The following is a 21857-nucleotide window of genomic DNA, read 5'->3' on the forward strand; positions in this document are numbered from 1 at the left end:
AACAGGAAAAAATCAAATCCTGATAAACATCAAGAGTTGCATTAAAGCCAAAGATGAAAAATAAAAGAAATAAGAAATAATCCTTGCTTCCCAAAAGCGTACCTTTTGTCTCCCTCAAGAAAACAATAGGCAATATTATGGAAAAGTGCTAAATGATTTTATTTTTTTTAAGTTTTATTTATTGAGATAATCTCTACATCCTACATGGGGTTTGAATTCACAACCCCAAATCAAAAGTAACACGCTCCTTTGAGCCAGCCAGGAGCCCCAAAATCATTTTAGAATTTACAAAATTTACAATTTACAATTTACAAAAATAAAATTAGTACTTAAGAAACAGTAGTGCTTTATGTATCAGAAAGCAGACTCACGATAGGTAGATAGTAAATACAAATATATTTAAGAATATATTTATAATCTTAGAAAAGACCACTATGGCAAATTACTAATTAAAACTAGAATGTCTTGTGACACAGACATTGGAATTCGATTGGGACTACCCTCCCATGCATTAAATGTGTCTGTATACTGTTATCATGGAACATTATTCTAGCAGATGGGCAAGTAAGTGGTCTCTGAAGATTGTAAAAGTTTGAATGGGAGAAGACAAATGGTTATCAAAATAGAAAAGTTACAATATATATGATGAAGAAAGTAACAAAAAATACCTTCAAAATTTTGTAGTATGCTGGGAGTAAGCTGAGTTTTATTAGAAAAGGTTTTCATCTTAGAGGTTTTAATCTTTTTTTCTTGTTTTCAGGTATATACCAAAATATTCAGAAGACAGGGATTTATACTGAGATATGTGAGATACAAAGATATATAAGAATTAATATATGACATACTAACATTTATTATTATATATTATATAATTATTATTATAAATGTCAGTATCATGTTTCTCTAAAAATACAAGGCAGCAATGACTTAAAACTTATTTATTTATTTATTTATTTATTTAAGTTGGAGTGCCTGGGTGACTCAGTCAGTTAAGCACCTGACTCTTATTTCAGCTCAGGTCATGATCTCACAGTTCATATAATCAAGCCCCAGGTAAGACTCTGCACTGACAACACGGAGACTGCTTGGGATTCTCTCTCTCCCTCTGTCTCTGCCCCTTCCTTCCTCTATCTCAAAATAAATAAACATTGTTTAAAAGTGTGTCTATGTGTTTGTGTATGTGTGTATGTTTTTCTTTTCTAGTGTCGTAACTTTTCTTATTTTTTCATCTATTTTACAGCTACACAAAAATATCATTATAAAGAAGGAAGATAATGAAAAATTACACCTCAGTAACAGAATTTATTCTTCTTGGATTGACAAATGACCCACAGTGGCAGGTTGTACTTTTCGTATTTCTTCTTGCTACCTACATGCTAAGTGTGACTGGGAACCTGATCATTGTCACCCTCACCCTTTCAGATGCCCACCTGCAGACGCCAATGTATTTCTTCCTTCGAAACTTCTCGTTCCTAGAAATATCATTCACGTCTGTCTGCATTCCCAGATTCCTTGTCACTTTTGTGACAAGGGACAGAACCATTTCCTACAATGGTTGTGTGACTCAGCTATTTTTCTTCATCTTCTTGGGGGTGACAGAATTTTACCTTCTGGCTGCCATGTCCTATGACCGCTACGTGGCCATCTGCAAGCCTCTCCATTACATGACCATCATGAGCAGCAGAGTCTGCACCCTTCTTGTCTTTAGCTCATGGCTTGCAGGATTCCTGATCATCTTTCCACCAATACTGTTGCTTCTACAGTTGGATTTCTGTGCCTCCAATGTAATTGATCATTTTATCTGTGACGCTTCTCCAATTCTACAGCTTTCTTGTACAAACACTCACTTTCTAGAACTCATGGCATTTATTTTAGCGGTGGTAACACTTATGGTCACCTTAACGCTAGTTATTCTCTCTTACACATATATCATCCGTACAATTCTGAGAATTCCTTCCACAAGTCAAAGGAAGAAAGCCTTTTCCACTTGTTCCTCCCACATGATAGTGGTCTCCCTCTCTTATGGAAGCTGCATCTTCATGTACATTAAGCCTTCTGCAAGGGAAAGGGTGACTTTAAGCAAAGGAGTAGCTGTGCTCAATACCTCAGTGGCTCCTCTCTTAAATCCTTTCATATATACACTAAGGAATCAGCAGGTGAAGCAAGCCTTTAAGAATGTGGCCCAGAGAATGGCCTTTTACTCAAATAAATGAATGTTATTATGAAAAAAGTATACCCTTAAGAGTAAAGCTGAATGAAGAACTCTCTGCCTTTCTCTACATCAATTCTTCAAACACCTCAATTCATTCTTTCAGTTAGACATATGTATATAAACAATGCCTCTTTTTCTTACTAGCCTAAAAACCAGGTCTTAACTGGCTTTCTGTATAGAAAATAGTCAATCTTATCCTGTGTAACTCAAATTCATGTGTCAATAATCTCCATTGTTTCTCATATCAAAGCAAAGCAGCTTAAACATTCATAGAAAAGATACAGATTGCTACACTATAAGAAGCTACTAAAAACCACAAGCACTATGAAATGTATTTTATGAGAAATAATAATATGTATCAATTAATATTTCTTAAATTTCTACTTCTGTGTCATCAACAAAACGTTTAAAACGAAAAGCATTATTAAAATATCTCCATGAGTTTATCAATAAAATGTAATTAAAACATGCTGAAAAATCAAATAGAAATTTAAGATCAAATCTGCTGCCAGCCTTGTCTTTGCCATTTGAAATGAGATGGTATCTATTTTATATTAGTTTTTGCAGGAAAATATAGAAGTTTCAGTACAAGACATGAAATTTACCTTTTTCTTCCACTGATATGTTCTTATAAGAAAATAGATTAACTGAAGAATTCCCTATCTGCCAATCATATTTGAAAAGGAAAAGCATGGTATATAAAGGTAAATTAAGCTATCCTGATAAATGTCATATTTATATTCAAACTCTTTCAACTGATACAAAAATGGTCTTTCCTACTGATATGAAACAACAAATTCATAATCTGGAATGATAGGACATATAGACTCCAAAGAGTTTCTTGGAAATGATGATACATGACTTATTTATGCCTTAGTTTTCCTTTATTAGCAAATCTACACACTGTGTTTATCTGTCCTTTGCCTCTTTAACAGCATGTTCTACCTCCCTCAGTAATATCCAAGAAAATGACTCTGACAGCTTCAGAATTGTAAAAAATATGTCCAAGCCTGGCTCCTACAGTTAATATCCTCTATGGCACCTATGTATCACTAAGAAAACTGGTTGTCTTAAGACAGCAGTTGTGAATATAACTAGATACTAGGTAAGTGGATTTGACTTTGGTTTCTTGATTTCCAGCTTGGTCTGATACATAGGTTAATGTAAAGAGCTGTACATAGTTTCTAACTCCCAGACAGAAATACCTTTTCTTGTATCTCATAGACAAGAGTGTCTGTGAACACTCACTTATTTCTTACCATTGTCCTTTCATGGAATGGGTTACATTTTTTTAAAAAAGGATTTAACATAATATTACCACAAAATGAAAATTAATTTATCATTTTATTCAATTATAAATTCCATATTGGGGCAATTTGTAAGAAATGAAATTATATAGGTTTACTTTTGTAAGAAAATAACAAGTAAGCTGAAATGCAAAAGCAAGAACTTATCAAACTCAATACCCAAAAAACAAATAATCCAGTTAAGAAATGGGTAGAAGGGGTGCCTGGGTGGCTCAGTTGTTTAAGCATCTGACTTCAGCTCAGCTCATGATCTCATGGTCCGGTCCATGGCTTTGAGCCCTGAATCAGGCTCTGTGTTGACAGCTCAGAGCCTGGAGCTGGCTTCAGATTCTGTCTGTCTGTCTGTCTGTCTCTCTCTGCCCCTCCCCTACTCACACTCTCTCTGTCTGCCTCTCTCTCCCTCTCTCAAAAATAAACATTAAAAAAATAAAAGATAAAACAAAAGAAATGGGCAGAAAACATGAATAGACATTTTTCCAAGCATCCAGATGGTTAACAGACACATGAAAAGATGCTCAACATCACTCATCATCAGGGAAATACAAACCAAAACCACAATGAGATACCACATCACACTTGTCAGAATAGCTAAAATTGACAACTCAGGAAACAACAGATGTTGATGAGGATACAGAGAAAGGGGAACACTTGTGCACTGTTGGTGTAAATGTAAACTACTGCAGCCACTCTGTAAAATAGTATGGAGGTTCCTCAAAAAGCTAAAAATAAAACAATCCTACAACCCAGCAAGTGTACTACTAGGTATTTACCTAAAGGATGCAAAAACACTGATTTGAAGGGGTACATGCACCCTGATGTTTATAGCAGCATTATCAACAAGAGCCAAATTATGGAAAGAGCCCAATGTCCATCGACTGATGAGTGGATAAAGATGTGGCATCTATATACATATATATATATACATATATATATATATATATGTATGTGTGTGTGTATACACACTACTCTGCCATCAAAAAGAATAAAATCTTGCCATTTGCAATGACATGGATAGAACTAGAGTGTATAATGTTAAGTGAAATAAGTCAGTCAGAGAAAGACAAATACAATATGCTTTCATTCGTATGTGGAATTTAAGAAACAAAACAGATGAACATAGAAAAAAACAGAGAAGGAAGCAAACCATAAAAGACTCTTAATAATAGAGAACAAACTGAGAGTTGATGGAGGGAGGTTGGTGGTGTGATGGGCTAAATGGGTGATGGCTATTAAGGAGGCCACTTATGATGAGCATTGAATGTTATATGTAAGTGATAAATCACTAAATTCTACTCCTGAAACCAATATTACACTGTATTTAACTTAAATTTAAATAAAAACATTTAAATGATAAAACTTTATATATATATATATATATATATATATATATATATATATATATATATATATGGAGTGTATACAAACAACATGAAAATGTTAACTAAATGAATATATACTATACATATGGTATATATAATAGGTATGTAGGTAGACAGAAGAAAGAGAGGAAGAAAAATAAGAGGGAAGGGAAAGTGATCCTCTTGATTGACAGAAACTTCTCTGGAAAAAGTTGATTCTAATATTCACATTGTTCATAAGCGTAAGGTGAAATATTATTGTAAAGTATTATGAAATAATGAAATTTTTATTGCAAATGTGATGGTTGGTGAGAAATGTATCAGGTATAGTTCTGTTTTAGAGGCTTTCAAAAGTATTAAGTTCATATTATTTTTCACACTAATATTTCTAAAACACCTTCCCTTTCACGACAAGGAAAATTACATGTATGTAATGATCACACAAACACACTTGTGCCATAACCTTTTTTAAAATCAAATCACAGTTACTGTCACTTTACTGTTTTGTGGTTATTGAAAACATAAGAAATCATTTATTTTCATTGGTGAATTATCATCCTAAAAGTTGATTCTATTAAACAAAAAGTGGGAGCTTAGAATAAAAATTTCTTAATAGCATTGCAAATTGGAATTTCATTGACTCCTATTCCCATGAAGCATTCCTCAAGCTCTAGAGATTACAAAATACTCTCCAAAAAGTATTAACCATTCATGGGCCATTGAATCTCTTGGGATCTTAATACCAAGTGATGAGTGGCTAAAGAAAAAGTAATCACTAAAACTTACAGATCACAAAATCTAAGAAAGAATCACACAATCAGACAATTTTGGAAAAGCCTTCATTTTGTCTTATAAATGCTCAGGGGTGCCTGGGTGGCTCATTCAGTTGAGCGTCAGACTTTGGCTCAGGTGATTATCTTGCAGTTTGTAAGTTGGAGCCCCTTGTAGGGTTCTGTGCTGACAGCTCAGAGCCTGGAGCCTACTTCAGATTCTGTCTCCCTCTCTCTCTGCCCCTCCCCTGCTCGCACTGTCTCTCCCTGTCTCTCAAAAATAAATAAACATTAAAAAAAATTTTTTTTTTAATGCTCAGAAGGAAAAGTGAGCTAAATGAATAGATAATTAGAATAGAAAAGGAAGAAATCAGTTATTTTGTACCTTCCACATTTCTGCATTGATCTTAACCAGGCTGCCTGTACTTAATTAAATTCCTCTAAGTACTAATACAGTAAATGCGATAACATTTTTCTAAGGCATTCCATTTATGTTTTCTATAAAAGGCAAACTACATATTCCTTTTTTTAGAAGCAACTTTATAACTCAGGAGAGGTGTGATATTTTCCAGTTCTCTAGAACTACTTTTTATATTATCCATTTGCTTTCATAAATATTCAGCTTTTTTTTTTTTTATCTCTAATACATGCAATGCTAGGGGAAACTTTTCAATTCAATCTTTTAAGAATTCTATCTTAAATCCCTCCTTAAACTGAAGTCATTAATAAAGTTCACGAGGAGAGAGGTAGAAGTGGGTGAAAAGGCAGAGGAGGAAGAGCCTAAGAGCACAGAAAGAATATCAAGTTTTGCAGTAAATAAAGTTTGAGGGGCACCTGGGTGGCGCAGTCGGTTAAGTGTCCGACTTCAGCCAGGTCACGATCTCGCGGTCCGTGAGTTCGAGCCCCGCGTCAGGCTCTGGGCTGATGGCTCAGAGCCTGGAGCCTGTTTCCGGTTCTGGTCTCCCTCCCTCTCTGCCCCTCCCCCGTTCATGCTCTGTCTCTCTCTGTCCCAAAAATAAATAAACGTTGAAAAAAAAAATGAAAAAAAAAAAAAAAAGTTTGAGTTGGATGCACAAATGAAATTATTTACCATTTAAAATAACATTCAGAGAATATCAGATAAATCATGGTCTTCTTCCCCCTTTATGTGACCAAACATGCTATTTGGCAAATTCCACATGAAAAGAATTATTATTAGAAACTATACATTAGTTAAGAATTAACTTTCCTGGGGAGTGCCTTTGGTGGCTCAGTCGGTTAAGCCTCTGGCTCTTGCTTTTGGCTCAGGTCATAATCTCATGAGTTTGAGCCCCATGTCAGGCTCTGTGCTGACAGTGCAGAGGCTGCTTGAGATTCTTTCTTTCCCTCTCTCTCTGCCCCACCCTCTCTCAAACTTAAATAAACAAACATTTTTTAAAAATAAATATGGATGACATAGTCTGAATGACACTGCATCTCAAAATTAATGGGAAAAAAGGGAAGGGAGAAGGAGCTATCAAGGAACAAAGGCCTTTCTCCAGGAATGCTCCATTCCTTCCTTATGTTGCTCCTTCCCAATTATATAAATATTGAGCAAAGAATTAATCTCTTACCTAATGAAAAAGAGTCTTTCCGTACACTCATCAAAATCAGTGACATCTAGAATCCACATACAAATTACATGATCTGAGTACATCATAAGCCTTGGAACAATATTATGTAGTCAATTCCATTACTATATAAGGGAGAGTATTACTCATGCAACAGCATTTTAAAGTTTTATTCTTAGTTTGATAGCAATAACCAAGAAAACCTTAGGCTAAAGCATGAGGTACTAATCCATACTCTACATTGATATCAGTCACAATAATTTTCATGCATTGAATGAAAGCAGAAAGTTTCTACAATTATTTGATCACTGCATATGTATTATCACATTTCATTCTCACAGGCATCTTATCATCATTGTTGTATTTCAGGTAAGTAAAATCAGCCTTGCCTGTCATGTTCCCTGTCCTCCAACCACAAACCTCATGGTATTATTATGTTTCCATGACCATACAATATTGCAAAGGTTTTGAGGGGACAGGAACTCACAGAGAATTAAATTCCAACAGATGTCAAGTTCATAAATGGAAGCGCTGGGTCTGAAAGTCAGCTTTCTATATACAAAAGATGTACTCACACTCATAAGTGAAAAACAGTAACTTTATAATTTTTAATCAAACAGATCTGAAAATAATTTGAAAATAAACGATATGACCCATTGCAGAGTTTAATTTAACATTTGACATTTTTATCATAAACATAAACACATCCAAAATTAAATAATCTGGGTATGATGAAAATACTGAGATTTTAAGATTAAACTCTTACATTACCATTTGGTTTGTATTTATTGTCAAATGTATCCTATGTAGAGAAATACATAGGAAGTTAATGATGTTCGTTTAAAATGATACCTAAAAAAACATGCACACTTCCACTTCCCAGGCTAACATACCAAACACCATATTAACATAGAGCCCCCCAACTTTTCTGTCCTCCAAAATACAGATTTCGAAAGACACATCGACTGTACTGACACTGCTTTGCTTTCTCACTACCAAAATTAACTCTTTATATTTTTCTTTCCTGGGTTTTGGTCAGGTTTTAGAGAATTAAAAATTACAAACAGTAAATTTCAGCTGCATGCTTTTATAAAATTTGACAGATGTATGCAGTTGTGTATCCACAAGCACAGTTGAAATAAATATATTTTGAAAAAATATCCAAAATATTTTCTTATGTACTTTAGTAGCCAATCCCTACATCTTACAGCTCTTCAAGAATCCACTGATCCATTGTCCTATGGTTTTGTTTATTTTGTATTGTCATAGAAAATGAATCATATCGTATGTACCTTTTAAGTGTTCCTTTTTCACCTCATAAAATGCTTTTGAGATTCATCTATGTATGAATATATATATATGATTTGCATATATCATTAGTTTATTCCTTGTTTGTATGAATACATGGATTCACCAGTTGATGGAAATTATAAAGTTTCAGGTTTCATATTTAGGTAGATCTGTTTTGAGGTTTTTGTATAATAAAATATATATGCTGTGGTTCAGATTTTGCTTATGGAAGTCCAATTTTTCCAGCACCATTTGCTGAAAAATAATGTGTTGTCATTGACTCTTTGGGGCACCTAAAATATATATATTTCATATAATCACATTAGAAATAATGATTTAATAATTTTATGATATAAAAATTCACAAAAGTATATATAAATAAAATCATGTCTAGTACTCTTTTATTTCTGACATTCTAATACATGCATTAAACCTTTAAGTCTTTAAAGGATATATTAAAATTTAAATATTGCATATTTCCCAGTTTTGTTCTTCTTTTTCAAAGTTACTTGGAGTATTTTAGGTTTTTTAGCTTTCAATGGAAATTTTAGATTAGGCTTGTAATTTCAACAACCACCACCACAAAGACTTTCAGTTTCAGCTTGACATGTAAAGAACTTGGAGTTCCCATTCTTAGAACATAAAATGCTAAACAAACTGAAATTGATGACTTGTCTTTGACCATTCAGAGAACTGAGGTCACAGGATAAACTGCCACCCTGCAAACTGAAGAGAGGAACAAATTCAGAGTCATGGCTAAGATCCGCTTACCTGGAACACAACTGCTAGAGCCATTAAATGGTAGGAATTCTTAAACGGTAAGTTTTACAAACTGCTAGGGGCCTAGTATAGACTAGAATAAGAGAATTCTGAATGACCTGACACTTACATGGAAGTTACCTCCAGGGGTAACTTTTTGTTTTGGGAAAAACAAAGAAAATCCCTTCATGCTAAAGGAAATGTAACTGATCTATTTTTTTAATATTTATTTATTTTTGAGAGATAGAGTGTGATCAAGGGAGGGGCAGAGAGAGAGAGGGAGACACAGAATGTGAAGCAGTCTTCAGTCTGAGCTGTCAGCACAGACCCCAGGCTTAAACTCATGAGCTGTAAGATCATGCATGACCTGAGCTGAAGTCAGATGCTTAACTGACTGAGCCACCCAGGTGCCTCAGAAAGTAACCATTTAAAAAAATTTTTTTTAACGTTTTATTTACTTTTGAGACAGGGAGAGACAGAGCATGAACAGGGGAGGGTCAGAGAGAGGGAGACACAGAGCCTGAAACAGGCTCCAGGCTCTGAGCTGTCAGCACAGAGCCCGAGGCGGGGCTCGAACTCACGGACCTCGAGGTCATGCCCTGAGCCGAAGTTGGCCGCTTAACCCACTGAGCCACCCAGGCACCCCAGGAAGTAACCATTTTAAAACACACCAAAATTGTTCCTCATCACAAAAATTTTCAAGGAACTTTACTATATCCTTATCCCACCTGGGCAAAGCACCTTACTCGCAGTCCAATCTTCTCTAAACTTCATGTCTCAACTCAAAGGCGAGTATTTGGAACAATTATACCACTGGAGAAACAGTCATGAAAAATCACAGTTTAGAGACACAGGCCTAAGATATTGTGGTGTAATCACAAGATTACAGAACACTATCCCTTTGCCACAACTACCATCACACAACATACAATACAGTAACAGTGGATTACAGCTGCAGAGCTCTTCTCATTCCTGGAAAGAAGCCTGAAGTCAAGAGGGGGGAGACAAAAGCAAAGACACTAAAAGATATGAAAACTTCTTCAACCTACAGCTTCAGCAACAACAAATAGTAAACACATCGAAGCAAAATTACCCTAGCAAGATTATACTAAATCTTCATACTAATGGCCTATTTACATCAGTTTACATTTCAATGACAAAAAAAAATTTACAATACATAGTAAAGGAAACAAACAAAAACCAACAAACAAAAACACCATACCATCTGAAGGGATAAAGCAAGCTACGGAATCAGAGTGGATATGCCACAGATGTTAAAGATATCTAGCAAGGAATTGAAAATAACTATGATTAATATGGTAAGGGCTCTAAAAGAAAAAGTAGAAGACATATAATGACAGATGACAAAATTAAGTGAAGAAATGAAAATTATAAGAATCAAAGGAAATACCAGGAATCCAAAACACTGTAACTGAAATGAAGAATGCCTTTGATAGGCACATGAGTGGATTGAACCAGGCAGAGGAAAGAATCAGTGGTTTCTGAAGACAGCTCAATGAAGTTACCAAACCAAAATGCAAAGAGAAAAAAGAAAAAAAAAAAAAAAATTAACAGAGAATATGGGACAATCCCAAAACTTGTAACATAGGCATAACTGAAATACCAGAAAGAGAAAAGTGAGAAAAAAGAAATATTTAATGAAATAGTGGCTGTAAATAGAACTTTCCAAATAATGACAGAAGCAAATACACAGATAAAAGAAAATTAATAGAACACCAAGCAGGACAAATAAAAAAATTTTTTTCAATTACTACTCATATTATATTCAAATGCAGAAAATAGAAAGAAAATCTTGAAATAATCCAGAGAAAAATACAGCTTACCTAGAGAAGAACAAGAGTGAAATTACAACACATTTTTAATCAGAAAATATGCAAGCAAGAAGAGAATGGAGAGAAATATTTAAAGTGTTTAAAGAGAAAAAGCACTAACTATACACAGTTAAATTATACTTCAAAAGTTAAGGAGAAATAAAGACTTTGTCAGACAAACACGAACTGAATGAATTCATTATCAGCAGGCCTGACCTGAAAGAAGTTTTTCAAAAGTTCTTCCATCAAAGGAAAATTATATAGATCAGAAACCCTATTCTACACAAAGAGGGACACTGAAGAAAAAATAATTAAAAGTAAAATACAGGGGCGCCTGGGTGGCGCAGTCAGTTAAGCGTCCGACTTCAGCCAGGTCACGATCTCGCGGTCCGTGGGTTCGAGCCCCGCGTCGGGCTCTGGGCTGATGGCTCAGAGCCTGGAGCCTGTTTCCGATTCTGTGTCTCCCTCTCTCTGCCCCTCCCCCGTTCATGCTCTCTCTCTGTCCCAAAAATAAATAAACGTTGAAAAACAAAATTTAAAAAAAAAAAAATAAAATAAATAAATAAATAAAAGTAAAATACAGTACACTCACTATAAAAATAAATTAATGAGGACAGCAAGGTATTGTCCAAAGAATATCCATAAAGATCAAAATTAACGAAGACAGCATGGTATTGACAAAAGAATATATGTAAAGATCAATGAAACAGAATAGAGATTCCAGAAATAATACACATACAGTCCGTTGATTTTTGGCAAAGGAACAAAGGCACTTTAATTGAGAAAGGTTAATCTTTTCCACAAATGGTACTGGTAGAATTAGACATCCATATAAAAAAAATAAATCTAGGGGCACCTGGGTGGCTCAGTCGGTTAAGCGTCCGACTTCAGCTCAGGTCATGATCTCACAGTCCGTGAGTTTGAGCCCCGCGTCGGGCTCTGTGCTGACAGCTCAGAGCCTGGAGCCTGCTTCGGATTCTGTGTCTCCCTCTCTCTCTGCCCCTCTCCTGCTCATGCTCTGTCTATGTCTCAAAAATAAATAAAAACATTAAAAAAATTTTTTTAAATAAATCTAGACACAGACCTTTCACAAAATTAACTCAAAATGGATTATAGACCTACTATAAAACTTGAACAATAAGTAATTGGATGGTGGGTGGTAGAGTCAGAATTCTCACTTTTGGAATAGGAGGTTAGAGAGAAGAAGGGAAGGAAAGTTACATATAGTAATATTTATACATATGTATTTATACACAGGTTATTAGGATCACATGTATTTCCTGGTTCTGTCCTCTTAGTCAAGAAACAATGACACTATGGTAGCAATCAACACACCTAGAGCCCAGATCTTGGTTTCTAATACTATTCGCCAATAAAAGTAACTGGGTATTACTGCAGAAATGTTTGATTACAGGGCTGGGGTAAGGAACATACAAGATGATCCTGAAGCATCTTACAGTACCAGAAAATAAGTAAGCGATTTTTTAAAAACAACTATGATGGATGGATGTCAAATGAAAGAGTAGCCAACTTGAAAGGCCCCCAATGGCCAAAGCTAGAAAAATTTAGCAACAACATAAATTAGTATTGAATATAATTCAAAGTACAAAACATTTCCATGAGTCCATACTGATATAAATAAATAATTTAATAAATTAATAAATGAGAAAGAATACACAAATTTTCCACGTAAAGGAATCCCAAATAATTTACTCCATCTTCTAGGCAGAGTGTAATTCCCAACCATGCAGCGTGGACTGCACATACTACAGAGTACAGTGTGGAAAGTGGAGGTAGGTGGGTAGCACCCTTAACAGTGTAAGTATCTAACTATCAGTACCTAAGGTGATCAAAGTTCACACCAGCACTGATAAATCACATTGATGGTACCAACTCATGACATGGATGTGATGAAAATGGTAAATTTAACTCAATGGTCTTCCCCAAAACACATGACCCTAATTTAATCCAAGACTAACATCATATAAATCCCAGTTGATCAAAATACTTGATCAGAGTTCTCAAAACTCTCAAGATCATCAAAATTCTGAGAGATTGTCACAGCCAAAAGAAGCCTAAGGATGATTATAGTACTGTACTATCCTCAAAGAGATCCAGGAATAGAAACAATATATTAGGTAAAAATCAAGGAAATCTAAATAAATTATGTTCTTTAGCTAATAATCATGTGTTAACCCAATAATGTATTAATAACTTATCAGTTCACTAATTGTAATGACTATACCATATTAACATGTTAATAATAGGAGAAACTGTGTCACGGATATGTAGTGATTCTCTGTTCTATCTTTACAATTTTTCCATAATTCTAAAACTGTCTTAAATAAAAAATGTATCCAAAAAAACCCTGATGATATCTTGACTGGAATGTTGTTGAATCTATCAATACATTTGCTAAATATTGACACCTTAAAAATATTGAGCCTTCTAAAGCATGAGGATTTCATAGCTTTCTGTTTGGTTATTATGCTATTTTTTTTATTCTCCATCACAAAGAATTAGTTTATTTTTTTTATTGAAGCAGAAGTAACATTCGATGTTATATTAGTTTCAGGTGTACAACATAGTGATTCAAAAATTCTATACATTACCCATTGTTCACCAAAGTAAGTACTATACCGGATAATATTATCACAATAATATTGACTATATTCCATATGCTGTATTTCTCACCTATTTGACTTATATAACTGGAAGTTTGTACCTCTTAATCCCCTTTACCTACTTCACTCATTCCCCCAATCACTGCCCCTCTGGCACCAATCAGTTTGTTCTCTGCATTTAAGAATCTATTTTTTTGTTGTTGTTCATTTTTTTTTAGAATCCACATATAAGTAAAATACAGTATTTGTCTTTCTCTGACTTATTTCACTTAGCATAATAACCTGTAAGTCCATCCATGTTGTTGCAGATGGCAAGATCTCATTCTTTCATATGGCTGAGCAGTATTCCATTATATATATGCCACATCTTTTTTTATCCATTTACCTATCAAAGGACACTGGGTTACTTCCACATCTTGGTGAATGTAAATAATGCTGCAATAAGTATAGAGGTGCATATATCTTTCTGAAGATTACTGGATCATACGGTATTTTTATTTTTAAATTTTTGATGGACTTCCATGTTGTTTTCCACAATGGCTGCAACAATTTTACATTCCCACCAACAGTGCATAACGGTTCCCTTTCTCTTCCACATTCTCACCAACACTTGTTATTTCTTGCCTTTTTGATTCTAGCCATTCTGACAGTTGTAAGGTGATACCTCATTGTGGTTTTGATTTACATTTCCCTGATGATTAATGATGTTGAGCACCTTTTCATGTGTCTTTGGCCATCTCTATGTCTTCTTTGGAAAAATGCCTACTCAGATCCCCTGCTCATTTTTTATTGATTCCTTGTTCTTTTGTAGATGTTGACTTTGTATAATTTCTTTATATATTGTGGATATTACCTCTTATTAGATTTATCATTTGCAAATACCTTCTACCATTCAGGAGGTTGCCTTTTCATTTTGTTGATGGTTTCCTTCACTGTGCAAAAGCTTTTTATTTTGGTGTAGTCCCAATAGTTTGTTTATTCTCAATATACTTTTATTAACAAAATATTTGAATAGCACATTTTATACACTTGTAGCCCTTTATTCTTGCTGTTTTCTGTTTCTTCACAAGTTTACATGTAATTATGTAATTGGATTATAGTACCTCAACAGACATTTATCTAAGGTCAAAATAAAATAACATTGACGATAGGAAATCCTAAAGAATTCTAAGACTGCTTTCTCCTCACTGCTATTCTTTGCACTTATATACCCCTCTGAAATGGAATGTGGCTTTTTTTTTTTTAATCATTTCCCAAGGATACCTAATCAAAATTATTCAACTAAACTTTAGGGTACCTTCATCAGGAACATCTCTCTCCAGAGACATTTTAATTGTTTTCCTACAAGAATCCCCTATGACTACTTTTTTTGAATCCCCTGTGACTACTTTTTTTGAACATCAAGAAAGATGATTAATTTTTGAAATTACATTTCACCAGCATACCAAAGTGATCCCTTGTGACTATTTTTAGAAAAAAAGATACCTGTTTGTTTTAGTAACAATGGTTAGAAAACCACAGGAAGGTAATAAAAAGTTTACAAAAATGAACTCATGTTTATTTTATAAAAGTTACTGTGAGTCAGGTAAATGTTATATTAGTAGGTCTTCCTAGGATCTAGGGTTAGGAAGGATATTGTTTTTATGGAAATTTTGGAAAACAAGGGATTTTAATGTGTGGTCTTGGATTGTGCAATTTAAGATAGTTTCTTAAGTTTCAAGGATTTTCTGTCTCACAAATGTTTATCCATTCCCAAGCAGCTCACCTCTTTCCTATAGCTGTTATACCTTGATTTTCACTCATGGTTTGAGCCTTTCCTTCTTATGAACAAAGAGCTTTACTTAATTAACAAGCAAAATGGACAACTTTGTCACTCCTATTTCACTGTAACTACTTTTTCTTTATTTTGAGAGTCTTACCCACATTCCAGGAAAGCTTAGTCTCTAGTTCTGCTGTGTAACCAGGCAGAAACTTAGAGCAGGGGTCTGTTTTGCTGCTGGCTCTCCCTTCTCCACCTCTCTAGTTCTACTCCTAAACAATGAGTTAGTGCCGGAGACACTGCTACCCAATGAAAATTTTTTGCAATACCATTTGAGTCTCGGTCTTCCAGACTTAACATGGATTGACTACGTGGGACTAACCATAGAGCTAGTTCCACCACGTGTGTCACCAACTCTTTTCTGGATCACCTGTTATAGAACCTCTTGAATACTTGCACCTTCTACCTGCAACTGGGACTGTGTCAACTTTCTATCAGGGCCTCCCTGACTTTACTTTCTTCTGAATTTATTCTTCAGTACGTTCCATCTCACTCTATGTGACCAGGACCATCCTGCCAAATTCCACCTACATGGTACAGAAATATGTTCTTGCATCATAAAATTAAAGGCAGAAACTAATTGTGAAGTCTATAAAATGCTCCAAAAGTAAAGCCTCCAACACTGACCCTCAATTAAAGTAAGGCAACAGGGGCGCCTGGGTGGCTCAGTCGGTTAAGCGGCCGACTTCAGCTCAGGTCATGATCTCACGGTCCGTGAGTTTGAGCCCCGCGTCGGACTCTGTGCTGACAGCTCAGAGCCTGGAGCCTGTTTCAGATTCTGTGTCTCCCCTCTCTCTGACCCTCCCCGTTCATGCTCTGTCTCTGTCTCAAAAATAAATAAATGTTAAAAAAAAAAAAAAATTAAAAAAAAAAAGTAAAGTAAGGCAACAGAACATTTGTATTTGAGCAGTTAATTTTTACCACGTGGGATTATAGAACTGTAAGTATATTTTTCATTTCTTACCTCATTTTTTTTCCATTTTCTAATCAATTTATAACTTAAATCACTCAAGTTTGTCTTCTAAAAAGTAATAGCTTATTATTTAATTCAGAAAGGGAAATGTTTAATTCTTACTTTGCTTAGGATTATATAAATGTTTTATTTTATAGCCCTGATTCTTTTAAGTTGGTAATTCTCTGTATAGGCAGGACTGACATGAAACATCTTGAAAAACTTGTAGAAACTATTTAAAAAAGGAAACTTCAATTGTTTTATTTTGAGAAAAATTATTAGAACATGTAGTCATTGGTAAAATATTTTAATAGAAATAAAATAATATTTTTTATAGTTTTCATATACACTTATAAGATTTTTAAAAGAAAACAAAACACATTTAAGTATATTTTCATATACAGATGTCAAGTGACTCAGTCAATTTTAAATGGCTAGTGATCTACAAAGAAGATACTAGGTATAAGTTTATTTGTCCTGGCTCACACAGATTTTCAGAATTCAGTACAATTTGGTGGCTAATTTATTGGTCTGTTACATATCTTATATATTTCTTAACTATCACACAGAAGTGATAAAAAATAATACTGGACTCACACAAATCATTGTTTCTTGTTTGCATTTATAGACCTGGGAGAAGTCAGCAATAAGAAATGAAAAATCAAACATCTGTAAAAGAGTTCATTCTTCTTGGATTAACCAATGACCCAAAGCTAAATGTTTTGATTTTTCTATTTCTATTTTTCACATATATACTGAGTATAACTGGAAACCTGACAATTATCACCCTCACTCTGATAGATCCTCACCTTAAAACTCCGATGTATTTCTTCCTTAGGAATTTCTCTTTTCTAGAAATCGCATTCACAACAGTTTGCATTCCTAGATTTCTGGCCAGCATTATAACAGGGGATATGACTATTTCCTATAATTCTTGCATGGCCCAGGTGTTTTTCTTTATACTCCTTGGCTCGACAGAATTTTTTCTTCTGACTGCTATGTCTTATGATCGGTATATAGCTATCTGTAAGCCATTGCATTACACAACAATAATGAACAGCAGAATTTGCAACCAGCTTGTAATTAGCTCTTGGCTGGCTGGATTTCTCATTATCTTTCCACCTGTCATGATGGGACTTCAACTGGATTTCTGTGACTCCAACATCATTGACCATTTCACCTGTGACTCTTCTCCTATGCTGTTGATCTCCTGCACGGACACAGCATTCCTAGAGCTCCTGGGATTCTTCCTAGCAGTATTCACACTCATGGTGACCTTAATATTAGTGATTCTTTCCTATGTATTCATCCTTAAAACAATTCTGAGAATCCCCTCGCCTGAGCAAAGGAAAAAGGCCTTTTCCACTTGTTCCTCACACATGATTGTAGTTTCCATTTCTTACGGAAGTTGCATTTTCATGTACATCAAAACTTCAGCAAAAGAAGGAGTGGCTTTGACCAAGGGTATAGCAGTGCTCAATACTTCTGTTGCCCCAATGCTAAATCCTTTTATTTACTCTCTAAGGAACCAGCAGGTAAAGCAGTCCTTCAAGAACTTAGTCAACAAATGCTTCTCAAATAAATCTTAATCATTAAGAAATTCATGACTTGAACTTTAAATGGAATCTTATGACTAACACAATATTAACACTGTTACATTTCTCCACCCACTACAATATTCAACTTCCTTTCCTTCAGCTTTTGTTCTCCATTTATCCTATTTTGACCTTACGTGGTTCGACTATCTTTTTACATTTACATGCCCTGAAAATTTTCTGAGGATGAGTGATTTGATGTCACATGAATGCGAATAACATTTAACAATGCCAATATTTAATTTTAATCATTGAAGAACTTTCCCTTTGCACACCAAACAGATGCTAAATAAAATTCTAAGCAATTCTTTTTTTTTTCCTTTGAGAGAGAGAGAGAGAGAGAGAGAGAGAGATAATGCACACACATGAGTGGGAGTGGGAGTGGGTCAGAGAGAGAGGGAGACAGAGAATCCCAAATAGGCTTCCTGCTGTCAGCACAGAGCCTGACAGGGGGCTGGACCAACCTTGAGATCATGACCGGAGCCAAAGTCAGCAGTCGGATGTTTAACAGACTGAGCCACCCAGGCACCCCTAAGCAATTCTAAAAAGTTATTTCTCCCAGTGCATAAGCATTGATAATATCCTTTTTGGACTAAATTTGAAAGTTACTAGAAGTATGGCATTGCCATTTCTGTAAGATCTCAATATTTTCACCACGAAGCATCTTGAATGAACTACCCAGATGATTGTTACACAGCCCGTTATGTTCTTTTAATTTGCTAATGCTGAGTCTGGAGCTTATCTGAGGCTCTCTTAAGAGAGAGTCAGGCATGCCTTTGGTTTCCTATGATCCAATGTCATCTCCTTTGTTTTGTTTTTTTTGGAAATTAAACCATATGCTTTCTTTCTCTCAGGTAGTTCTCAAAATTTCTGGTACAATGATGGTACCCCAAAATGTTTTCCAGTGTTCATATGCTTTCATTCTTTTAAAAATGAAAAATATAGGGGCACCTGGGTGGCATCCGACTTCAGTTCAGGTCATGATCTCACAATTTGTGGGTTCGAGCCCTGCATCAGGCTCTGTGATGACAGCTCAGAGCCTGAAGCCTGCTTTAGATGCTGTGTCTCCCTGTCTCTCTGCCCCTCCCCTGCTTGTGCTCTCTCTCTCTCTCAAAAATAAACATTAAAAAATAATAATTTAAAAATAATTTTAAAATAAAAAATATAAAAATATATCTCTTTCAGAATTTTTGCAGACATTGAAGGATATGGATTTAAGCATGCTTGCACCATCCAAACCTTACAAGAAATCTTTCCTATAAGAAATTTTTAATTATTGCTCTATATTTTAAGAAAACTTAAATTAATATTTGTCTATCTGCTTCCTTCCTCTCTTCTTCCTCAAGCAATGCATGAACACATGAAATCATTTAACTTACCATCAGAACACTTTTCCTCACTGTTTATTTGAATTTTCAATGCTTGAGTTCCCTTTTCTCACCATAAAAAGAATGAGTTCTTCTAATAAGTGTTTATAGAAACAGAGTTACACATAATCAAAAACAGTTGAAAACTAAATTCTACCTGAAAGCATGAATGTCTAAAATATCTGCATAATATTTACAATTGTGTCTCAACAAAAACATTTACTACATCTGCTGGTAAAAACTGTTTTACTCAATTTGATAGTAACTTTAATTAGAATTGGAAAGTACAGTGGGCTCTCTTCTTAGGCATCAGAAATGTGAACTATCCAGCTATTCCAGAATTATGTTCTTGTTTCCCTCTTTGCTTTACAAAGCTTTTCATTTTTCAGTTGTTGCTTTGGAGTTGGATTCTATGTAAATCTAAATACTTAATTTGCATCTATTGATGCAGATATGACTCAATCAGTGTGGTGCTCAATAAAGTCCAGATCATTCAATGCATACAGGCAGAGAGAGAACTAGTGTGTTTGTATTTAAAACAAATTATCAGAAAAAAAATACACAGACATATTATAAATTTTACTAATATAATTTACAAATAATAATGAAACATACAATGAACTTCATTGGAAATTCTATGTAACCAATTGATTTTCACAGAATGATTTCAGAAATTTTTACCAAACTCATCTCCATAATAATCTAAGTTTGCAAATCAGCCATAATTTGACAAATGCAGCTGATTTAACACTGTAGCACTCAAATGCACAATTACAGTCAGACGTTTCTACACGCTCAGTAATTGATAGAAAAGGTTGAAGGTTATGGAAATCTTGAACAACCTTATCAATGAAATTGACCAAATTGACATATTCAGAATGCTCCATCCAACATCAACAGAATATTCTTTCCAGTATTACACAAAACATTACCATAATAGATCATAATCTGAGTGACAAAAAAGTCATAATAAGTTTACAATATTCAAGTCATGCATAGTATGTTTACTGAACACTATGTAATTAACTTAGAAATCAATTATGGTAAGATATCTGGAAAACCCACTATTATTTGGAAACTGAATAACACATATATGACCCATGGGTTGAAGGAAATCAAAGAAAAAATAAAATGTCGTGTAAACAAAATTGTGACAAAATTTGTGGGATGCAGCTAAAGCATAACTTAAAAAGAAACGTAAGACTCTAAAATTAGAAAAGAACATGAGGCACCTGGGTGGCTCAGTCAGTTGAACATCCGGCTTTGGCTCAGGTCATGATCTCACGGTTTGTGAGTTCGAGCCCCATGTCAGGCGCTGTGCTGACAGCTCGGAGCCTGGAGCCTGTTTCAGATTCTGTGTCTCCCTCTCTCTCTGCTCCTCCCCTGCTTGTGCTCTCTCTCTCTCTCTCTCTCTCTCTCCCTCTCCCTCCCTCTCTCTCTCTCAAAAAATAAACATTAAAGAAAAAAAAGAAAAGAACAAAATTCTCAGATCAATAACCCCAGTATCCATTTCAATCAACTATCAAAATAGTAGAGAAAATTCGGAGTAGGCAGATGAAAGGGAATAATAAAGATCAATGTGAAAATCAGTGAAATAGAAAACAAAAAAATAAGAAAATATCAATAAAACTAAATATGATTTCCAAAAAATATCATCAAAATTGATAAATTTATAGGGAGATTGAAGATGAAAAACACAGAAAAGATACAAATTACCAGTATCGGAGAAGATCAGTATCAGAGAAGACCAGTATCAGACATTCTTAGTGAACAATAACATGGAGATTTTTGAACAGATTTAGGTCAACTAATTAAAAAATATAAAAGAAATGGAAAATCCCTTGAAAGACAAGAACAATAAAATGTCAGTCAAGGGGGGGGGGGAAGATATGATAGGTCTATATCTGTTGTAGAAATTAAACTTAAAATTAAGAAATATTCCACAAAGATGGGGCATTTGAGTGGCTTAGTAGGTTAAGTGACCGACTTCAGCTCAGGTCATGATCTTGCAGTTCAAGCCCTGTGTCAGGCTCTGTGCTGACAGCTCAGAGCCTGGAGCCTGCTTCAAATTCTGTGTCTCCCTCTCTGTCTGCTCCTCCCCTGCTCATGCTCTCTCTCTCAAAAATAAATAAACATTAAGAAAGAAAAGAAATATTCCATAAAGAAAATTCCTTATTCACCAGTAATTTCCACAAAATATTTAAGGAAGCAATACTAATAATTACACACTGCTCCCCCAGGATATATTAGAGTAGGGAATACTTTCCAACTCATCCTATGAAAATAAAATTATCCTTATCCTAAGAGAAAAATCAGAAAATAGACATTATAGATAACTAATCTCACACATGAGTAAGTTGTAAATATTTAAAAATAAATGGCA

At 34.7% G+C, this 21857-nt stretch overlaps 2 protein-coding genes across 2 annotated transcripts; both read left to right on the top strand.

Moving 5' to 3' along the window:
* The first annotated feature begins 1274 nt into the window (after nucleotides 1-1274).
* LOC123590130 (olfactory receptor 6C75) lies at nucleotides 1275-2213 on the top strand. The gene has a single exon (XM_045462994.1). The coding sequence runs from the start codon at nucleotides 1275-1277 to the stop codon at nucleotides 2211-2213; it is 939 nt and encodes a 312-aa protein (XP_045318950.1).
* Nucleotides 2214-17165: 14952 nt separating this feature from the next.
* LOC123590083 (olfactory receptor 6C76-like) lies at nucleotides 17166-18101 on the top strand. The gene has a single exon (XM_045462929.1). The coding sequence runs from the start codon at nucleotides 17166-17168 to the stop codon at nucleotides 18099-18101; it is 936 nt and encodes a 311-aa protein (XP_045318885.1).
* The last annotated feature ends 3756 nt before the right edge of the window (nucleotides 18102-21857 follow it).

The sequence above is a fragment of the Leopardus geoffroyi genome, chromosome B4 (genome assembly GCF_018350155.1).
Source record: "Leopardus geoffroyi isolate Oge1 chromosome B4, O.geoffroyi_Oge1_pat1.0, whole genome shotgun sequence".
Classification (NCBI taxonomy): domain Eukaryota; kingdom Metazoa; phylum Chordata; class Mammalia; order Carnivora; family Felidae; genus Leopardus; species Leopardus geoffroyi.